Source organism: Phalacrocorax aristotelis, chromosome 10, assembly GCF_949628215.1.
Source record: "Phalacrocorax aristotelis chromosome 10, bGulAri2.1, whole genome shotgun sequence".
Taxonomy (NCBI): Eukaryota; Metazoa; Chordata; class Aves; order Suliformes; family Phalacrocoracidae; genus Phalacrocorax; species Phalacrocorax aristotelis.
In genome coordinates, this window is record NC_134285.1 from 7,208,877 (window position 1) to 7,230,361 (window position 21,485).

At 41.3% G+C, this 21,485-nt stretch overlaps 1 protein-coding gene across 3 annotated transcripts in view; it reads left to right on the forward strand.

The window, feature by feature from the left end:
- Window positions 1-21,088, forward strand: part of PRKAR1B (protein kinase cAMP-dependent type I regulatory subunit beta) — a 104,140-nt gene extending 83,052 nt beyond the window's left edge. For all 3 annotated transcript variants that reach the window (XM_075104998.1, XM_075104999.1, XM_075105000.1), the window contains exons 9-11: window positions 384-505; window positions 18,145-18,226; window positions 18,652-21,088. In XM_075104998.1, coding sequence (XP_074961099.1) covers window positions 384-505; window positions 18,145-18,226; window positions 18,652-18,824 — 377 coding nt within the window. In that variant the 3' untranslated portion in view covers window positions 18,825-21,088. The remainder of the gene's footprint in view (window positions 1-383; window positions 506-18,144; window positions 18,227-18,651) is intronic.
- Window positions 21,089-21,485: the final 397 nt, after the last annotated feature.

A 21,485-nucleotide genomic window follows, 5' to 3' on the forward strand; every position in this document is an offset into this window, starting at 1 on the left:
GACTTGTTCTGACATCTGGTGTGGGATGTGGTAAGAGAGGATCTTGGCACTCCCATATCACTGGTATCTCCAAACAGCTCCTAGGCTGCTCCAATCCGCTGCACCATCAGGGCAGCGCAGATCAGATCGCAGGCATAGGGAACTGGAGCCAACTTTTCCTGTCCAACTTTTAAGATTACTATCTGGGTGATTACTAAAGTCTAAGACACAATGAATAAATACATTCATGTTTCCCAACTGGAGGTTCGTGCGAAGTGCCTGGATGAAAGAAATGTTTCTTTTATAACAGAACCAGGCATAGCAGAGCTGTCAGTTTAGATACGAATCTTCAGCCAAAGTTAGAGTCTTTTTACAATAAAGCTTTATGATCTTCAATATTTTAGAGTCCCTGGACAAATGGGAGCGGCTGACAGTGGCTGATGCTCTGGAACCTGTCCAGTTTGAAGATGGAGAAAAAATTGTTGTGCAGGGAGAGCCCGGTGATGACTTCTTCATTATTACAGAGGTAAGGTTGGCATCCTGATAAACTCTGTCATTTCCTGGTAAAGATCAAGACTTTTTATTAAAAACATTTGGGTTCAGTTTAATCTCTTACTTCAGCATAAATCTGAACTAACTCCAGTCAAACCAGGAGAATTGCTCAAAATTCAAATGAATTCAGACAGCAGTTCCATGGAAATGTCTTAGGCGGGACGATCCCTAATTTCCAGTAAGTTGAAGACGCAGAGGAATTTTGAGGTGTGTCTAGTGTCTTTGCTGTTTGAAGGTTTGCTTTCTACATGAGATTTTTCTTGTTTAAATCACCAGGACTTCAACAAGGCTGGCCAGCCACACACTGCATTGATTATTGTTCCCAAAGAGACTGATAGGGGAGATCACAAATGAACATCTGTAAACTGGAGCAGGAGACCTGATGTGAAAATGGATAATTTGTTCTTTGTTTTGCCTTAAACTTAGTCCAAATGGCTGAGCCATTTTCTTGTTTACTCTTGCACAGGCAGACAGATCTGTCAGGCAGCTGAAAATGCTGACATCTTTTTGGGAGATTATCTGACACTTCAGTTCCACCATCTCACTTCTGCAAACAGATGCTGATGGGGTTTTTCCTCCCTCTCTGACATAAATATTTGGATCCTTGGTTTCTCATACAAATACCTAGGTGCTGCGATATAACAAATTATAAAAAGGTATTAGAGAGACTCAGACTAAGAATAACAAGAAAGCATTAGGATATGGTTGTATATGTATTGAAGTAGGAGCTTTTCAGTATCAGCTGTGAGTGTTCCTACACAAAGCTATAGACAGGGAATGACCAACATCTGGCTGTGTGGTGACAGTTCAAGTGCAAACCCCAGGCCAGATGTCACATGACCAGCAACAAGGCAGTGGTGGCACAGGAACTAGGAGGTAATCTGAGTCCCTCTCTGTGGGAGAAGGAGGGTCACATGGATGTAAGGAAGCTGGTATTGTGTTGCTTTGGGATCCAGTTGTATGTACACAGAACACATCTCTGGCTCCATCAGGCTGCTGTGTTGTGATGTGATTTAGGAGGAAAGAGATCCTGCCCTGCTCAGGTGATAATGGGCTTGTACAGTGCCCATTCCAAATGGCTTAGAGGCCAACAGGTTTTTCTTTGATTGCTCCTTATCTGTGGATTTTTGGACAGGTACCTCTATCCGAGGCAGCCAGAATTTGATTTCATAATCAATATCTGACACTTAAAATTCCATCCTTCTTTCCTCTTCATTGTTGGAAATACGTATTTGATTTACGAACATAGTTCATCTTCTGATGCTCACAGAAGTGGCAGTGGCAAATAACTGCACCTGCATATCACACAGTTAGACACTTAAGGAACTTTAAATATGTGACAAGCAGTGCCCCTTCAAAACAATAGTGGCAGAATAAAAGAGTCTAGATATTAGATAGAGATCTTTTTTGTTAATAAGATATTTAGTATATAAGAAAAATTTGGGAAATATAACTTTTTTCCACAAATATGGAATTTTTATTTCTACTAGTGTTGCTAAGTATGCTGTTATTCCTTGCAGCAGCATGAGGCTATGAAAGCCTAATTTTCTTAGCCATCAAATCCCATGTGGAAAATTGGCAGCTTGCTTAAGAATTACCAAGGGCTTTTATTTCCCCCCCCCTTGATGGAACAGCTGTTAAGACTTGAATAGGTAGAAAAGTATTAACCCTGCATACTGCATGATCATAAAGTAGCCGCTCACCTCACCCTTCCACTATAAATCTAACATGATTTCTCACTTTGGAAATTGTCTGTATTTTTCTACATTAAAGAATGAACACCAGTATCAACTATTTCTTGTGCTGCAGTAGTATTTGTGCCTGCTCACACATATTTTAAGCTTTGTATTTTAAACGTGATTTCACAGGAGTTTACATCTTTGATGTTAAACTTTTCTGCAGGAGAGTTGATGCAAGCCGCCAGGAACACATTATTCTACAAACTGGTTGAAAGTAGTTTTGGCTGCTTTGTTGTCACAGTATGTTGAAAAGTCATTAGCTTCTTTCATATGTTTTTTTGATGTTTGTCACCTTATAATCCAAAACACTCAAAATGCAGCCAATTTGTCTGGCTGCTATATATGCAGAAACCGTTTCATATATTACCAGAATGCAGCCTCCTTTGGAGTACAGTATGTCCAGTAGTACAAAGCTAAACTTTGCCACATGATTTTTGGGTAAGGTACTCATTTATTATAAACCATGTCATTTACGGCATGCCTTAGACAAATCGGTTACCAATTTACAAAGCTGTGGTGCACCAGCATCACAAATACTGGTTCCAAGTGGGATCTTGTGACTGGTATCATAAAGAGGTTCTCTAAGACACTCAAGACTCACACATGGATTTTAAATTGTTGTCAGAGTTTTGTATGAACTTCATAAAGAAATTGTTCCATTCTGGTTAGCCTGCAACACTGTGTCCCTATGTGACATCCCTTTCGGATACCATCTTAAGTATATTGGTCCTGCAGAAGGACATAGCCTATAAGCGAATTGGCACCTTCAGGATTTGCAGACTGAAGTCCAACCATTAAACCCTGTTGAAAGGGAGAGTTCTAGCCTAGGTGATGATCAGAACAGCAATTCCTGCTTCAAACCAGGATATCATCCTGGTTAGCATGGACAAGAACATTTAGTCTCCCCCTTCTGTCAAGCAAGCACATTCACCTTTTCCCCTTTTCTCTTGGAATAACCTTTTCTTCATGGCCTTCTGTCCACTGTCTTGTCTCCAGTGTTGCACAGGTTGTAGCAGGGTGCAGGTTACTGAGGTGCGGGCTGTATGCATGAAAATGCTACAGTGCCCCACAGAGAGCAAGGCTGCAGCAGGAGCTCAGCCAAATTATTAGAATAACAGAAAGCGTACACAGGGAAGAGTCACAGGAAACCAGGGCTTTTTGAGTTCACTGCTCACAAGGCTGTTTATGGTTCATGTTTTGTTTAAAAAGTCTAATGAGAGAAGTATTATCCTGAGATTCCAGGGTAGCTACAGTTTTTCTGCCATCCTAAGTCCTCACAGGTACCAGTAAGATGTTTACTTGCAGTAGGTTGGTTGCTTTTCCATTTAAATCTCAAGCAACCTTCAACATGATTTAGTTTTAATATTTAAAGGCTGTGATTTTTTCCAGAGATAGAATTATTTTAATGTTTATACCATATTCTTTAAATTGAAGATAGGATCAGAAGCGAATGTCTGCTTACAAAAGCAAAGTAACCACTTCTGTGAGATTGATTTACTGCGCTTGAAACTGGTAATTAAAAAAAAAGAAAAAAGAAGCAGCCCTGCAGTTTCTGTATTTTCAGATATTTCCAGGTCTTACGTTCCCCCTCTGGTTTTCACACAACAAACTCGGGCTTTCCCAGACCAGACAGATGTGGAATGTATCTGCTGGATTCCAAGGTCATGGAATTATCCCACATGAGATTCCTGGCACAGAGGTGAAAAACTTTAAGCACCATGAAACAATTGTTGCCATAAAGAATTATATTTTGGCAAGTGTAAATCATAACAGATGTACAGTTTCTAACGAATAAATTTGCAGTTGTATTGTACACTGCCACACTGTGTACCCAGCAGTAGGGAGGATTTATTCGTCTGACTTCAGATAAGGCAAATATTTTTAGCTAGCATTTTAAAGTGGTAGCTTGCAAAGGCATGTGAGCTTTGCAGAGTTAAATATCCCAGCAAATGTTAAGTCCCTTTAAATGAAATGCCAGTTGAACAGGGGCTGATTTTATTCCTGACTTGTGCTTTGCCACTGACTTCAGTTCGAACAGTAGTTCAAACTAATGTAGTAGCGCTCTGGAACTGGAAAGAAATGAGGTTTTTGCTGTTGTCTAGGTTACTGAGAAAGGTAGTGACAATAGTATTAAAAATAGTGGTTGTGATCATGTACCACTCTCTTAAGTACAGCTTGGAACTTGGCTGGATGGCACAGCACCTCGAAGAAAGTCCGTAATGCAGCTGCCAAAAATGTGGGGACCTGCAGCTGTGAAATGCCCTGCTGGGTTTTCCAGCTCCCACCCCTCCCCATGTCAGATCATTTGGATCTACTTGTCATGACCAAGCACCATATATGGCACGCGGATGTTGTCACGGGACTCCACCGACTGTGCTCAGGGAGTCTTGTAATCTCAGCTGCATACTGAGAGCTTGCTGAACCGCTGCCATATGGCCCTAATACTCCATAAAGTTTGACATGGCTTAAGAAAAATGCATGCACAGACACAAACGTACGCAGGTGTAGGAGGAGAGAACAGCAAAAGGTTTATAGTAGTGCCACACTGCGCCCAAAGAGCACAGCTTGTAACTGTCCTTTAAATGTGCTCTCTGTAGCCTGTCATCTCCTTGGAGGACAGTTTGCTTTAAGTGGTGCAGAAAGCAAAGAAATAAAACTGCATGAGAAGCAAAACATTTCCAATTAATAGTTGGTCGAGTTGCCCAGCAATAGCATGCAGCAGCCTAAAAATAAAAGACCTAAAAATAGAAGATAATTCACAGGAGAAAATTCAAGGAGAAATGGACCCATTGTATCAAATAGTTTCACTATTTCAAATAGTGAAATATCAAATAGTTTCACTAGTATATTTAATTGTAGATTAGTGCTAAGTTACAGAGGGTATTTGCACCCTCCTCTCCAACTCCTTTGTGAAAAGCACTTCAAAAAAGTGTTTTTGTGTTCTGTGATTTGTGATCTTTGTTATTATCCTGCTGGTTAGAGAGGAGGTAGAGCCAGAGTGTCTGATTTTCAGTCTCGCCTGTATTATCAGTCCAATCTGTGGGCAGAACGCTACCCTCCATGTTTCCCCATCAGTGAGAATAATCCTAGTGACGCTTCATAAAGGTGAGCAAAAGCTTAATGGGAAAAGCATAAAGTATCCATCAGTACTGAAACCAAGCAATGGGAATAGCAAAATTGCAAAGAAGAGAAACTTTTTCATTGATAGTGCAGAAATCCTTCTAGAATTAACGCACAGAGCTGCCCAATTGACAAAACCAAATAAAATTAGTCGATAATGATTATTTGTCCAGCACTATTCTTGGCTGATTACATTGAAAATAGTCCTGTGATCCTTGGGGAGAGCTGCTAGCTTTCATACTGCTGTTGACATTTCAGGTCAGGGCCACAAACTGGTTCCAGTCTGGGCAGGATCCGCTGCGGGTTCTTGCTGAGAGTGCACTTGACATACTGTCCTGCAGGCGAAATCAGTGTTTCTAGCCCTGCTGACACTCTTGGCATGCTGTGGAGCGGCTCTGCATAAATGCCGTTCAAAGCCTTCTTAGGTGGAACAGTGTTTGTAAACTCTTCTTACCATGGTAACGTGCACCAACAGAGGAGGGTCTTCAGTCTGACTTGGAAGGGCGCTCCGTTCTTCACAGGATTGGGCCTTTTTGTAGGAAAAGTCGATGCGAGTCTTAAATTGCACAACAAGCATCTGAAGATATATGATTTAAAAGCTCCTGAAGACAGAAAAGAAAAAAGAAAAATAATAGCCCGATTGTTTCCTGCTTTAAATTGTTGCTCTTTGACTTTCTAACCCAAGAGAGACCCCTTTGGCACCTACCCCTGCGACAGGCTGGAGAACTACAAAGTAAACTTCTTCTGTATGGTTAATGAAGTCACTGCCTTAGGCACACTCTGCTATCACACCTGATAATCTCTTTAAAAACACAGTGTGATTAATTATTAATTAGGAAGATGAATGTTGTCTAGAAAAGGAGTTTCAAAGGATACAATCCGAACTGTTTAGTGTTACCGGGATTTTGTAGATACCGAAAATGTTTGTCAAAGGCAGTCTACAGCGGCTCCTAATATACCTAATAAACAAAATATACTGAATAAACAGAGCCAGCAGTCACTGAGAGCTCTGTACTTTACTTATTTTTAATTGCAGAGACATTGTTTTCTGTAGAGCTCTACAGTAAAGGTATATTTGATTTTCTTGGTATCACCTAGTTGTGCTGGAGCAATAGCATTTCCATTCAAAGTTCATCTGTGTTCAGGATGGCATTTTTAATGGCCACCTGACATCAAAGATTGAGAATTAGGTGTGTGATTGGGTCCCATCCTGACCAGGGATGGAGGTGAAGTATTTTGCTGAGTTGAAGGGACTAAAACGTCAGCTTAGTCCAGCTCTTGTTAAACTCAGTTTAGCTTTGACTTCTGTGGGCAGTGGATCAGCGGCATACACATGCAATATCCATATACATGCAATCTGGAGTGTGTCCTTACCTCTCCTGTCAGAAAGGGACAGTGTTTCATAGGAAGCAACTGGCTGCTCCCCTTCTTCTTCCCACCAGCATGAAGGAGCTGTCAGTGACTGCAGGTTTTGGCCATTCCTTCCAACTCTTTTCTCCAGCCCTACTAATAAACACTGCAATGCAGTCATCTACAGTAAATTCTGCAAAATCCGAAACCTCAGAAGTGATGTACGGTGGAGCATTTTCTTAACAATTTTCTGAAACTTCAGATTAGCCAATATTTCTAGTCTATTTTAGAACTTTGCAGATTTTGTTCCTCGTTTGTGGCAGAAACCAGGACAACTGTATGTAAATTCTGTGAGTTGCTATGAACCCAGAGACTGGAGAATAATGTATAATAGTTTAAAAATGTACAGTTAAAAAAATACTGTCAAACCCAGTCATGACTCAATCTTGAGTCCACAATCAGAATTAAGTCCTCTTGCATCATCCTTCTCCAACACCATTAAGATCAGCTAGCTTTTACGTTATGAAAATGAACCTTTTGTAAAAAGAAGTCTGATGGGTAGGAAAGCAAAGGGAAAGCAATGCACACAGCCAATAGTTTGTTACGGAAAAAAGTTCTCACCTGGATTGGCACATCGATGTAGTATGACCAAATAATCTGGGGAGTTGTAATGACTGTGATATACAACATATGTAACCTTTTAGGCAGCTCATTTTATCTTAGCTACTTGCCTGTCTCACATGAACATCTCATGAACTTCACCGGGTTTATCCTCACTACACCTGTGTGATGAGGTGTGTGAAGCAACCTCCACGTTACGTGTTGTGGCCTGAAGCACAGGCACAAGAATTAATATAGTTCTTAATTCCTGCTGAAGACAATCAATGGGAATTGGGCACCTTGAAAGTCTGGACCTTCATGATTTGGCTCACAGAATGTCTAAGGCTGAGAAGTGGTGTTAGCTCTATAGACAGAATCCCAGGCTAATACATCAACTGACCATCCTTTTTCCTTTATGTTAATTTTTACCACCCAAAAACGATGGGTGTTATTTTCTAACTGCAGGTTATGTGGAAGTCACTTGCACTTTGTATTGCTGACTGAAATTTGTTTACTTCTTCCCTTGTTTTTGTATAAAAGTATTTCATAAATCAAAGGTTGGCAAATAATAAAAATCCAAGCTTATTTACGGGCTAAAGGAATATTTGCAGTGTCTTTGGCTACATAGTTCAAAGGATTTGTCTTCTCTTGGAAAGTAGCCCTAGAACTGCTGATCCTTAGCTGTAACATAAAAGCCATCCCAGGAATGATGCTATCAGCAGTCCCAAAGGGCTAAAATGGCAGCTGAGTAGTGATATTCTAGTGGTCTTCCAGGACGCTGAGACTGAGAACATTGCTTATGCCAGCATCATGAGGTACATGCAGGACTTGCTGTGTTACTCTGTGTCACTGGGATGTTGGTAAACTTAGGCCTCGAAGCAAAACCACCCAGAGGATGCAGTGTAGCCGTACTATTCTCAAAGGCTTAAAAGTAGTTTTCATAACCTCTCTTTTCCACATGCTATACCCAGCGCAAAAAAATGTTTATGAATGTTTCCCCAGTTCACTTTTGACATGACAACTTGTGTAGGAGTCTTCAGTCTCATTCAGCTGTAATTTAAAACATCTGATTTGTAAACCCATAAAATTGAAGTTTATGCTGGAAATACAGACACACCCTGGCCTCTCACCGCTATAGGATATGTGGAAAACAGAGATCGTTTGGTGTGCAGAGAAGGAAAACCCAAAGTTAGTAATTGGCAGTTTCATTTTTAATGTATACATGCTTCATTTGAATTTTCATAAAAATCAGAGTGCTATATTTTCTCTGTCTTCAAAACAGCCTGTGACTTTTTATTTAGCTAATACTTGCTTTAAGCTATGGTTGATGTTTTGACTCTTTTCTCTTTAGTCTAGTATTGTCTTCCTACTGTGGAAGCGTGCAAAAGCAGCGAAGGTTCCCAGGTAACAGCATAGCTCACCATGTGAGTAAGGGGAGCAGCACAGGCCCCTCAAGGTTTTCAGGAGGTTCTCAGGATCCTTGTAAGTTCTTTCGGCATTGAAAGCTGAGTTCACAAGCCCTGATTCAAAGGACTTAGTCAATGTGACCAAGAACTTCATGGCCTGAGGCATCTAAACAGAAATTTTAGATCTGCTATCTGAGAGGCTGGGACCTCTGGCCTGAGGCTCACCTGAGGAATATTTCTCTGTCTTTAAGCAAAAATATTGCAATGTAAACAAGACCTGAAATGTAGTGGTGTCCAACCTGGTGGAAGAGGAATGGAGAATTTCCTAATCCCTGCTGTAGTTCAACCCTTTCTCTAGATCATGTTAAAGCTGTTCCTTACTGGAATGGCTTTTGTCCTTCCTCTGCAAAGATACTGTTGAGATGACTGCAGATTTAGTGAAAGAATATGCCCATTAGGGCTCATTCATTAGCTGCATAGCGTGGGTTTTGCGGAGCGCGTAAGGCTGTCTGCAGTGTGCTTCAGGAAGAGGCAGCTTTGAGCACATGAGGTTTTTTCTTCTGAATTTCAGAACTTGGTCCTCTGAATACACAAGAGTTGCTAACTGAACGGACTTAAAGAGAGCTTTCCACGGGGGATTTTCCTGATCTCTGTGATAAGCTCCCTTCTCTCCTTCTCCAAGTTTATTTCTTGCTCAGAAGCTGTTGCCCTAGCTGGCCACAGCTGCTCGCCCAGCCCTGGTCACAACATTAGTTATGAGATTTCAGTGACGATGTCTGTCTCAGCCTTTTGCTTGGTCTGGTTACTTCAGTATCTACAGAATGTTTTCACAAAGAAGCAGATGGTGGTAGGAGTAATTGGGTCGTAAAACAACATTAACAGCTAAAAACGATTTTCACCAGAAAGGATTTTGCAGGCAGGGTGAGGAAGGTTCAGCACTGTTTTCTTGTTTTCTCTCCTGTGCATTCAACCCTGACCCTTCTGTAGGTGGTAGCGCTCTGCACTGTCTGCTTCCAGGAGATGAGCCCTGTCAGGTCAGTCACAAATATGAACAGTTGATGAATAACCCATTATAGAGTCACTTTTATGTTGACTCAGTGGACGTTTCCTGGCTTCAGAGAGAGTCAAGATAATGGCTAGCTTTGTAGAAAGAAAGAATCTCTAAAATGCAACATTTTTTTTCCTTTGTGACTTTTATTGCTTTGTACGCTGACATGTCTGAGGGAGGAAAACAGTGCCTTGTTGCCAGTAATCCACAGCGCTTGGCACAGACGGTCTTTAAAATCTGGCACCACGATGAATATTAATTCAGTTGTTTTCCCACAGAAGCTACTGATTAGTCAAGGCCAAGTATCCCTGAGATGATTCATTAAAACGCGGCATCTGAGCCCACCTTTACTGTGCTTCTCGTCACAACTGCAACAGGTGGGCTGAATGCGTAATAAAAGGAGCAACTGAAGTCCTAGAAAAGGAGTAAAGATACAAATGCAGAGGGACCCCAATGGCTGAGCTGTGGTGCAACCGCTTCCCAGCTTTCTGGGCACAGAGCCACGACAACTAGCCAAGGAGGATCACACCCCAGGCAAGGGGCTCCTCCCATGGCTCAGACCTGGTATCCTCATCCCTGTGTCGCCATCCCCTCGCTCCCAGGCTTCCCAGTCCCACGTGGCAACTGGTAGTATGGAAGGGAAGCACGGGGCTATCATGACACCGAGGCTGGGGAGCACGAAGGCCACCATGGTGTTCCCCCGTCATCAGATGGGGGATGATGATGACTGCAGGTGAAAAGGTCTTGAGTCCCCCAACACATGGTTACGCCTCTATCAGACACCTGCGCGATCTAGCCTGACGTTAGCTCTGCTGCTGTGGCTCAAGGGCAACATTTTGAAGTCAAAAGACTATAAAACTTCATGCTGTAATTCTGAAAAGCCTTTCAACTGAGAAGGCTTAATGAAAAAAATCCTGATTTTTAATTTTTTTGTGCAAAACCAACTTTGTTTCACATAGGAATTGCATAGCTTGCCATGCATGAAGCAAATTGCAGCTGGTACAGTGTATTCTGCTTCTTTTGGCTTTTCACTATATTTACTGGTCTCCCTCGACCTGAATCTTCTCTGGTTTCATCTAATAAAACCATTTCTTCTACTTCAAGGAGAGTACATTAGGTACAGCACAGGTTTAAGGCAGACACTATCAAAGAAACACGGAAGATTGAGATACTGCAATAGGAGGATGAACAAACGATGGAAAAGGTCTTCCCATGTCAAACATCTATGATTTTAAATACTAAACGATCAAGGCAAAGGCGTTTCCTGGTGATTAATGATGGGCTGGGTGTAGTCGTGTCTGGGCCTTAACCCTGGCCTCTCGTATATCCCTAGGAAATGCCCTGTGGCTCAGTTGTTTCTGCTGTTTTAAGCTGCACTTGGTTTATGATTGATTGCCATTTTTAATAGTACCTTTATGTTTGTGGCTATTTTGGTGACTGCTGTAGACACCTTTGCTCATCTCTCTTGGGTCTGGATATTATCCCTAAACTAATACAAATGTGCCTTGGTAGCAGAAGTGGTGGAAATTTAGACATACATAGTCTAATGCAGGTGTGATGTAGCTGGGACACGCGGCAAACTGCAGATTGTTTGATATCAAGCGTGGCTGTAGATCTAAAGTATAGGATTTGTACCAGATGGGTAGTAATATTTACTTTACATCTTTGCTAGATTGCAGCGTACATTAGTGTTGTTGAGAATTATGCCAATAAGAATACGATGCATTAACGTTATAATGTTATGACTACGTAATGATAATCATAGACATTGTCACTGTGGTTGTTTGTGTAAAGGCACTTTCTGCAGCGCTGCTCTCTCTCGAGATTGTATGGGTGCCATGCTGCACCTGGTATTACTGTAATGTTGCCTTTTGAGCTCATCTGACGTTGTACTATTAATCCTAAAGATGCTCCCAAGGTGCTGGCTTTCTGAAAATCTGAAATCAGTGGCACTCAAGATTTCCAGAGTCATGGCCCAAATTAAAAAGCTGAATGTGTAAAATGTTGTATATTTGTTTTCTAAAGCTGGCAGTAGTTCATGGTTTTGTCTTGGGCATTGGCATTGTCTCATCTCTGCTCTGTAATCTGCAGTGAGCCCTAATGGATGCAGAAACGAACTCACTGCATATTGGAGATAAGCAAACCAAAGAACCACCACCTTTTCAGTCAATGCAAACCTGGGGTCTGTTCTTGTAGCCCTCACCCGCTCAACAGTCATTACATCAGGCACATCGTAAATGATAGTCATAAAAGTAGTTTGCTAAACTGGGCCAAAGTTGCTTGAGGTTTCGCATCAGACAGCCAAACTGATTTAAATGATCGTTTTTTAAAGTGGAGGGTGAAATACTAGCTGACAGATCTTAGCAGGTCTCGCAGATTCACTAGGCAATCACTATTTCCAGGAGTTCTGTAGCATCAGGACCTATAGCTTTTGACTCTCCTTAATTTCAGGTAATGATTTAAGGTGCTCTATGAATGATTTAATTGCATGGATGAACCAGTAAGCAGGCAGATACAACCAAGTAAGTTGTAACTTTTCAAGGTTATAGCTATGATAGCGTAAGAACATTGCCCAGGCAGTGTTTGTAGATAACTAAATGGTATCTTTCATTAGATATATCCAGAGAATTAGGCAACTTGGAGAAAGACATGCATGCCCAAAAGCTCTTTTGCCTTTTCTAGCTATGCTAGTTGGTATAATAAAAGATATTACTTCCACAAACCTTGTCTTGCCTGCAATTAAATAAAATACTCCCAGAATCATACTGTGTGAAAGATCTTTTAATTCATTTCAGATCTGCTATAGCTTCCATTAAAACCAATAGGAGTCTCTGCATCCAGTCCCGTCTGCTTTGCTGTGTGAACAGGGTCGTTTTATACCATTTCACAGCCTCTTCATTCGTCTTTTGTAGTAATTTAGCAAAGATTTCATAGCAACATATAATGGGGGTTTGTGTGGCTGTGGAGTGAGGGGAAACTTATCTACTTATCTTTTGAATGTGTGAATTATGGAGTGTGCGGATTAACAAAGTGAGAAAGAGCAAAGGTATGTTCATAATAACAATTGATAGAGTTAATAGCAATAGCAGATGGATTGGCCTGACCTTTTCCATCTCTAATTCTATAGACTGCCCTGCTCTTTTCTAGTGGATGGTGAAGAGGAAAACAAAATAGGCTAGAAAAATTTTCTAAGCTCAAAACTAGGATAAAAGTGTAACATTTTGAGGGCATGGGGAAAAAACTCTCTTCTGTGCTTTTCTTTAAAAAAAGCAGTAAGTGAAAAAGTATGAAATAGAAGTGGAAAGAGAAAGAGTAACTTCCTGCTTATGAAAATTAAAATTCTTTACCTTAAAAAGTAGAAATTTATTCTGTATACTTAGTGTACTAAAAGGACATAGGCATTGATGTTGCATACAGTCATGGTAGAATAAATATTCTTCCATTTTAATAATGGTAAACATGTCCTTTATTACAGGCCTGTCCCACCCAGAGGTAACATGGGCACATCCCTGCCCACCACGTTTTGCCTTGTGCTGCCTGGGAATGATCCCATCCGACCCACTAAGGTGGAATACAGGAAAAAATACAGGATTTCAGTTTTTAGCATCATGAGCACTTGCCTTTTGTAGCCAGGCTACTTCGGCCAGCTGCTGGCTGTAGGTTTCATACTTAAATATAAAAACAGGGCTCCTGAAGCAATTAGTGCTTATAAGTACATGCAGGCTAAGGCCTGGGAATCTCAGTGTTGACCCAGTTGGGTCACTGTCTTTACACTGCAGGATATCTCACTCATCTGTACAGTCCGATAGTTTAAAAGTGAAACATTTATCAAAATCTCATTACTTTGGAGAGGATGGGACCTCATGGATTATAAACCTTAATTTATTTTTTATATCTTAAATTATGGTGCAGTACCTAAGCCATAAATTTTTACAAAACAAACTGCTGATGCATTTGAAAGACACGAATAAATACTCTCAGCACTGTGACAGAGCGGACAGAGCAGAGATGGAAGGAGTGAGCAGGAGCGTGGGGTGAGGACGGCAGAGAGGTGGTGATGGCACATTGCTTTTGGAACTGCTACTCTTGTTATTTTTGCAATATGATGCCTGTATTTACTTGGAGGAGAGGAGAGAAGGTTAACGGTATCGGTTCCTGGGAATACAGGCACTCCCCAGTGACTGAAAGGGAATATTCCTGGATCTACCGAAGATCGTCATTTCACTCCCAAGTGTCTGCTAGCAGAAAGACATGCCTGTCTGCTTTCCATTTAATATCATTGCAAAGTCTTGATTTATTAAACTGTGTCAAACTTCTTGACGGCCTTTGAGCCTGTGCTCTGTAGGTTTAGCTTGGTGGTGTAGGCGGCTGAAATGTCTATCAGTGTACAAGACAGTATTTTAAACTGAGCAGCACTAAATAGCCTGATCCTGCATATCTAGGATCATGCAGTTTATATCAGAGAGACTGACCTTGCCAAGATTTGTGGGCCACTTAAGGGGAAGTCTTTCCCACTGAGACCAAATGCTTTTTGGGGGTGAGACTGATAAGCCCCTTGAATCCTTACTAGATAATGCCCGCACTTCCCGGGACAGGGCTCAGGAGATTTATTCAGTTGCATCATTTCTAAGAGGTAGGGCTTGCTAAAGCACAAGAAGGACAGAAAGCTCAAGAACTGTGCCAGAAAGATTTGACAAGTAAAGTAAAATGAAATACAGCCATGAAACCTGTGATGGGAACAAGGGTAGGGGTCAGCACTGAATTAATTTAGTATGACTACTTCGTTAAGTATGTGGATAATAAGAGATGTTTCTGTAGTATTTTATGCTGTGTTATTTTATTTCTGTATAATTTTTGCCCTGGTTACGCTGGTCATTTACAATTGGACTCTTCCTCTAATACAGTCAGAATGGCATTGTTTCCAGAGATAAGACACGTAAAGTGAAGGTGATACAGATAGATGATTAAAAATACATCTTCTTTGTTTCATGGTGTGGACAGTCTTCCCGTGTAGGTCACTCTGACAATGCTCCAGGATGTACTTGTGGAGCTGGTGACTTGTGCAACGAGAGGCCAAATGGCATAATCAGACCTTACATCTGGGTGCTTGCTGTCAGGGTTTCAGGAAACTTCTTTTTGCTCCGTGATAGACCTGTTCTCACTGGGCAACGGGAAAAGCCTATGTGACTGTTAAAACAAGAGTGGAAAAATATGTATCTGGAATATGCATTGCTTTATCCTGCCAAGCCAAGTGTTTATTGTGGAGGCCAGACACATCTGTCCTCCTCCAACAGATATCATGGTGTTTCTTGGATTAAAAAGGCCGACTGTAGTGGAACAGTGGAAGAAATTGCTTCAGAAGACTGACTTATTGGAGTCCTATATCATATAGACCATGTCAAAAAAATATTAGCCACAATAAAAGCTGACACTTGGGGAGATGAAAGCAATATTGCTTGATATTGTGATTACCTTTATGGCAACATGCTCAATGCAGGCAGTGGGGAATTGAGTCCTTCCTTCGTTTGACCTGGCCGGTCAATATGATTACTTTGGGGATTTTTTTTGTTTGTTTGCTTTATGTAATAAAACATCTGTAATAAAAGTTTTTTTAAAAAATTAGTTTTGGGAAAGAGACTGGAGACATGGATTGCAGACAGCGATTCGGGTCAAGGGGTCAAGTTCTTGCCAGGCTCCAGATGGGAACAGAGAGGAGCACAGGAGCTGGAAGCAATTCTGAAGCTGATCCCATCTACATTGCACAGGCAAAAAGAACAGCATCAGTTTAGTGAGTTGCACCTGACCTGAAGTTTGGCAAGAGAGAGGTCGATATGCGCATTACGCCCTGTGTGGGGTATTTCTGAGAATGCTGCTTATGAATGTGTATTAGTTCTGAAGACTCGCAGTAAGTGTGAATAATAAAACTCATTACACTATTTTTGCATTTTCATGCCCTTGCAGATTTACTGGAAGGACTTGGAAAACAGCAGCTTTGGCGGAACAATTTAGTTATATCAAGGATAAGGAATTTTTGCTGGAAACTTGACAGGCACCAAATCACTTTCTTGTATCCAGTTCTTTCAGTTACTTCTGTGGATAGCCTTGCACTTGCAGTGGACAGTTTTCTATGCATGGCATGTTTTATTGGTAGATCAAACCCCAAACAAACCCCACAAAAGGCGAAAACCAACCTTCCCCTGTGTCTTTGGCTTATTTTTGAACAACCGTGCCCAGTTCAGGTGCCCTTGCTCATACACATAGTGCCAAGCACGTGGTTCTGTATCTTCTGCCATCAGCTGCCTGGTGTATTAAGAGTGAAAGCATTGAAGCCAAGAAGAGTTTTGTGATTGTTTTCAAATTGTCCTGAATTTACAGCCCTGGTGTTTCTTCAGTATTTTTGTAATACCGGTATGGCACGATGGGGCGGAATGGTAAACTGTCATGACCAATGTAACGTGTTGACAGTCTGATATCTAGGGATTTATACTAAGCACATGTTACTGCTAATGGGCAAAATGAGAAATTATGCTTAGCACGTATAAAACAATACTTGCACATTATTTGATTTTGTTTCTGGTTCCTGACATCAGCAGGACCCTCTTCATTTATATAGCACGTAAAGGTTACATTATAAGTTAACGTAGAGAGTGGCCCAGCAATTTGTGAAGTATATGGGCTTAAAAATAACCCTGTTATGAAATAGGACATGATGAAATACAATGGCATTACAGCGGCTTAGTAGTGCTTGTTCAGAAGAAAGCAAATTATGATCATTTGCTACATAATAATGGATATTCTACTGCTCTTGGTTATTCCTGGGCCCCTCAGGTCCTAGAAAAACGAAAGCCAGACCTGAAGCAGCCTTACGTTACTGTTCAGATTTGCAATTCAATGACAGTGTTTGAGATACTATAAGTTGTATTTAAACACAGTGCAAAGGTGAAGGGCCAGTTCTGCAGGGTGCTGAGTGCCTCTAACTGAAGCCAAGGTGTATCGGGGTGCTCCGTGGCTCCTCAAGCCCCCCCACCCCCACCCCCCCCCCCATACCCTGAGGCACACAAGTTTCTTTCCATGCAAGGAAGCTGCAGGATGTTTGCAGCCAGTGAATCTGCACTGAATATTCTGCACTGCAGGGAGATTTAGACTCCAGGCTGGGGTGGTCCTGCAGCCGGTTACAGGCACCGACAGCCCTGACGAGCCAAGCAATGCAAGACTTGGGTGTTAAACTGCAGAGTGAGGGCTGTGATATTTTCCAGTAACTGGCATCAACCTTCTGAGCATAGTCCACATTACTGTGTCTCCTCCCCTTCCCTGTCCTGGCTGGGACAGGGTCAGCCCCCACTTACTACGTTCCAAGCTGAAAAATCTTAAAAAGACATTATCGATGCTCTCCAACTGCACTGTCAAAAAATGGCTTTCAGCTTTTTAAAAAATCATGCCTTTAAAAAATGTTTTTAATTTCAGTTAAAGTTGAACTATGTTAACATTTTGCCTTTTCCTGTGCTTTTAGTTTGGACTCAGAAGATAATTTCATGTTACTGTAATTCTTTTCCAGAAAAGCAGAGATACCTTCTCTATGCCTCTACAAAAGCTTTATGCCACAATAATTTAAGATTTCCTCCAGGTTAGAATATTTCTGCATGTAAAACCTCTTTGAAGGTTTAAATAGACTGTAACTGAGTTTTGACATGTATTAGCACGTGTCAAGTACAGCAGTTATTAAGGGTAGTGGAGACAAGACACATTCCATCTCTCCAGCGACTGACTCGCAGGTGTCCAGATCACTGCACGCCACAAGCGGGCAAAGACCTTAAAAAAAAATCACCCTTTGTTGCAACAAGCATTAAAAACTCCCTTTACCAACCATTTCAGCAACGGATCAGCAAATGATCAGGTGAGGAATAAACTCTAGTTGCTGTCTTACAAAATGATGTCCCAAGCCTGTGGCTGGGAAAATTGCTTTTTTATTCCTTATGATGTAAATCTCTTTGCATCTCTTGTGAAGTTTTGCACCTACCCAGAACATATTCATAAACTATATCAAAGCACACATTTGCACAGCATGTTCTGCATTAGTTCAGTAGGATTACTGAATCCTGTCCTGTTCCTCTTCTCTTCTGTGTGAGCTGAATGTGCCTGCGTCCAAACAATTCCCAAGAGGGAAATCAAGTTTGCCATACTGATAGATTTTTTTAATTCTTTGATTCCTTTCATTCATATATAATGTCATCTCTCCCATAGTAGAACTAAAGGAGTGTGACAGGTAAAAGGAAATACTCAGGACTCGATACTTTTTAATGCATAACAGGTTTAAGCAAAGCCAGGTGACTTTCTGCACTTCTCTTCCCAGGGCACAGCTTCTGTTCTGCAGCGCAGGTCTGACAACGAGGAGTACGTTGAAGTTGGAAGACTTGGTCCATCAGATTATTTTGGTAAGGAAATTCAGCTTAAGTACGGTTCAGAAAGACAGGCACGTGGAGTTGTATCAAGTAGTTATTGTCTTAATTAGTGTCCTTTTACAAGCGAGGAGTTATGCGTAGGTCAGCTGCTGCTTCGGTGATACTGAGAGATTTCAGCGAGGCTGAAACCATGCCTTGGTTTACACCAGCGAGGCTGACAGAAGACAGAGCCAGAATCAGCAAAACAGTCTGAAAGCATTTGTTTTCAGAGGCATTTTACACACATGCATTATGCATGTGTAAAGCATTTGTACTGTCAACAGAATTATGTAAAGTGTCTGTCAAAAGAGATATAAAAGGAGACGTTCTACAACCAAAGCGACTGGATGGTGGCTAGAATATGCACCCTCCGAAAAAGAGGCACAGGGCTGTGACAGCGTGTTTATCCCTATTTCCAGGTGAGATAGCCTTACTGCTCAATCGGCCCCGGGCTGCTACGGTGGTGGCACGCGGACCCCTGAAGTGTGTAAAGCTGGATCGGCCCCGCTTTGAACGAGTGCTTGGTCCTTGTTCCGAAATCCTCAAGAGAAACATTCAGAGATACAACAGTTTCATTTCGCTCACCGTCTAATGATTCCTTCTGAAAAGCTGCCTTTGTGTGACCTTGTGCACTTAAATTTGCTCTGTGCAGCTCCATAGCTTTATGAAGAAAAAAATTTAATGTGTGCATTTTATGTGTATTTTTTATGTTCATGTCACACAGTGCATGTCAGTTCAAATCTCACATATCCTGTAAGTAGGAAGACAACTGTTTGGACGGGCCTAGCTTTGGGGAAGATTAGGCCTTTGGGTTGCAGGCAAGATTTTGACCTATTGATGGATCATATAGCTTAAAACTGTGTTTTTAACTATTTGAAATACATATGAATTTCTATTTCCTTCGTTATCTTTGAAGTTGGTCTTATTCACCTTTTGTCAAGCTTCTTTGCGCAAGTGATGTCCCTCTGCCTGTCAATTCTAAAAGGCTTTTCACTGGTCATGGACTGGAGGTTTCTGAAATCCCACGGGGCGAGTGGCAGACGTGCAGTTTAAGAGGGAAGGTTGGAGGAAGGATTTGATCATTCCAGCAAGGCAGGAAAAAGTAGAGCTTTTGAGTCATTTTGTTTGTGGTTTAGATACAGGGGTCATATTCCTCCATGTTACAAGCCTTTTCAGGCCTGCTTTGTAGGATATGCTAAGCCAACAGCCTGTTCCAGTCTTGTGGGTGAAGAGGTCAAGGGGCAATGGTTTGTAAGAATTTAGATGGAGCCTTTAGGACCTAAGTTATTTGTCCTCAGATTTTTTTAAATGAAGGTTTGCATTAGATCCCTTAAAAGTTCAAGGGGAACTTCTTCGCTGAATTAAGTGGGCTTCGAGACATTTATCTGCAGCAGAGTGTCCTCGGTCGTTTCTCTGAGTATTATATGAAATGCTGAAGAGGTGGTGCCAGGTGTACATTGGGGGCAACAACAGCAGTTTGTTTTTAATAAGGTCCACTTAATTAAATTCAAATGCCTTTCTTTTAGTATATGACTAAATTTTAGGATTTTTTAGGATTTTCTGAAAGCCAAACACATGCTTTGAAATGCTGCCTCTGCTCCAAAAGACATGTATTGCATAGCAAAAAGCACCAGGATCTTGCAGGAAGCTCCTAGAGCCCTGGTCCCTCCAGGTGCGTCAGCCTTGCTGGCAGTTGTTGCTGCCCTGCCTAGGCACGGGTCTCCTCTTGAATGGAGCTTTTTGCAGATCCAGACCTTGCTCTGCTGTGCAGCCTTCAAGGACGGGGTCATTTAGATTATTCTTTGGGAAGCTCTTCCTCTGAAGGAAAACTTGTCTTTGTGAACAGCAGCAAAGGTCTGCCTCTCAGCTGCCCTAAGTGGCACTGCCTGCTTTTCAGTTGTGGCAAAACTATATTTCTTCCTTATGATAGTGTTCTTCTGGGTAAATCCGAGCTTTCTGTACCTTTTTCGTGCCAGAGGGTACGCAATGAAACAAGGCAGCAATCTCCCTTTTGAAACTAGAGGTGTTAGTGAAGAACATGGCTAAAATTACTCCTGCTGACGTGCAATGTGCTTTCTTCTTTGGAATTAACCAAATCTAACTTGGAACTTTCCCATCGACTCCCACCAAGAGGACCCAATATTCCAGTAGCTGCCCACAGTGGTTTTTACAGAGCTGGCTGCTTCTGACTTCAGGCCCCTCTCATCACTTCAAGGTGCTTAATTTATTTCAGCATATTTTCAGTGGTCCTGTCAATGCATATTTGTTGCTACTATTTATTATGATTACATTATGCTTCTTGCACGTGTTGTTAGATATGGCCATTCATATTTTTCACCCTTGCAATTTTCATCACGTACGTTTATATAGGCAGACCCCCATTATATATATAGATCAATGTATATGCATTTGCAAAACTTTTGATTTGCTTCACTGTTTTTGTATTCTCTTGTGCAATTTTTAAAAAGAAATATTTTTTAAAGGTTACCGGCCCCTCATGTATATTCTTTTACCTATTGCATTTCTGTTGTATTGGTAAAAAATTGTGAGTGTTTTGCATAATATGCAAGATACAATTCTTGTTAAACACCAAGTATTAGCCTCACTGCTTAGAAGTTACTCAAGTGCACACACACAACAAAGATTCTTTGCTTTAAACCTTTACAGTTCATGGAAAATACATTTTAATTACAGTTCTGTTACAAGCAATCTCAAGAAAAGTGTAACCATTTAACACCAGGATTCCTACGGTTTAAGTGGAACAAAAGGATATTCGATGACATTTTAAAGATAATTGTTATATTTGCAGTGGATGATGGGACAGAATTACGGTATGAATAAAATTCTTCTACATTATGTGTGGCTGTTGTGGGTTTATTACTAACGCAAGTCCGTATGAATAGAAGTCATGTTCTAGTTAAAATCTGCATATCATAAAATTTTTGAACTCTACTGAAAATAATCAGATGCAAAGGGACAAAAAATAGACCAAGAATCCCAGTGCTATATATAGTAATGGAAACCAAACTGGTTTTCTGGAGGATTAGCATGAAGAAAAAAATCTATTGTGTTTAAATGTAACCATATATGTCTACATAAAGACACAGGGGTTCAAGGTGTCTCTCGGACCTTCATGTTGTTGTTTAGATGCCAGTTTAGCCAGACATTTAAGCACATGTGGCACATGAAGTACATGAGCTGTCTCACTCCTCGTAGGGACCCTGTGTAGAGCTTCGAAACCCACGGGACTGCT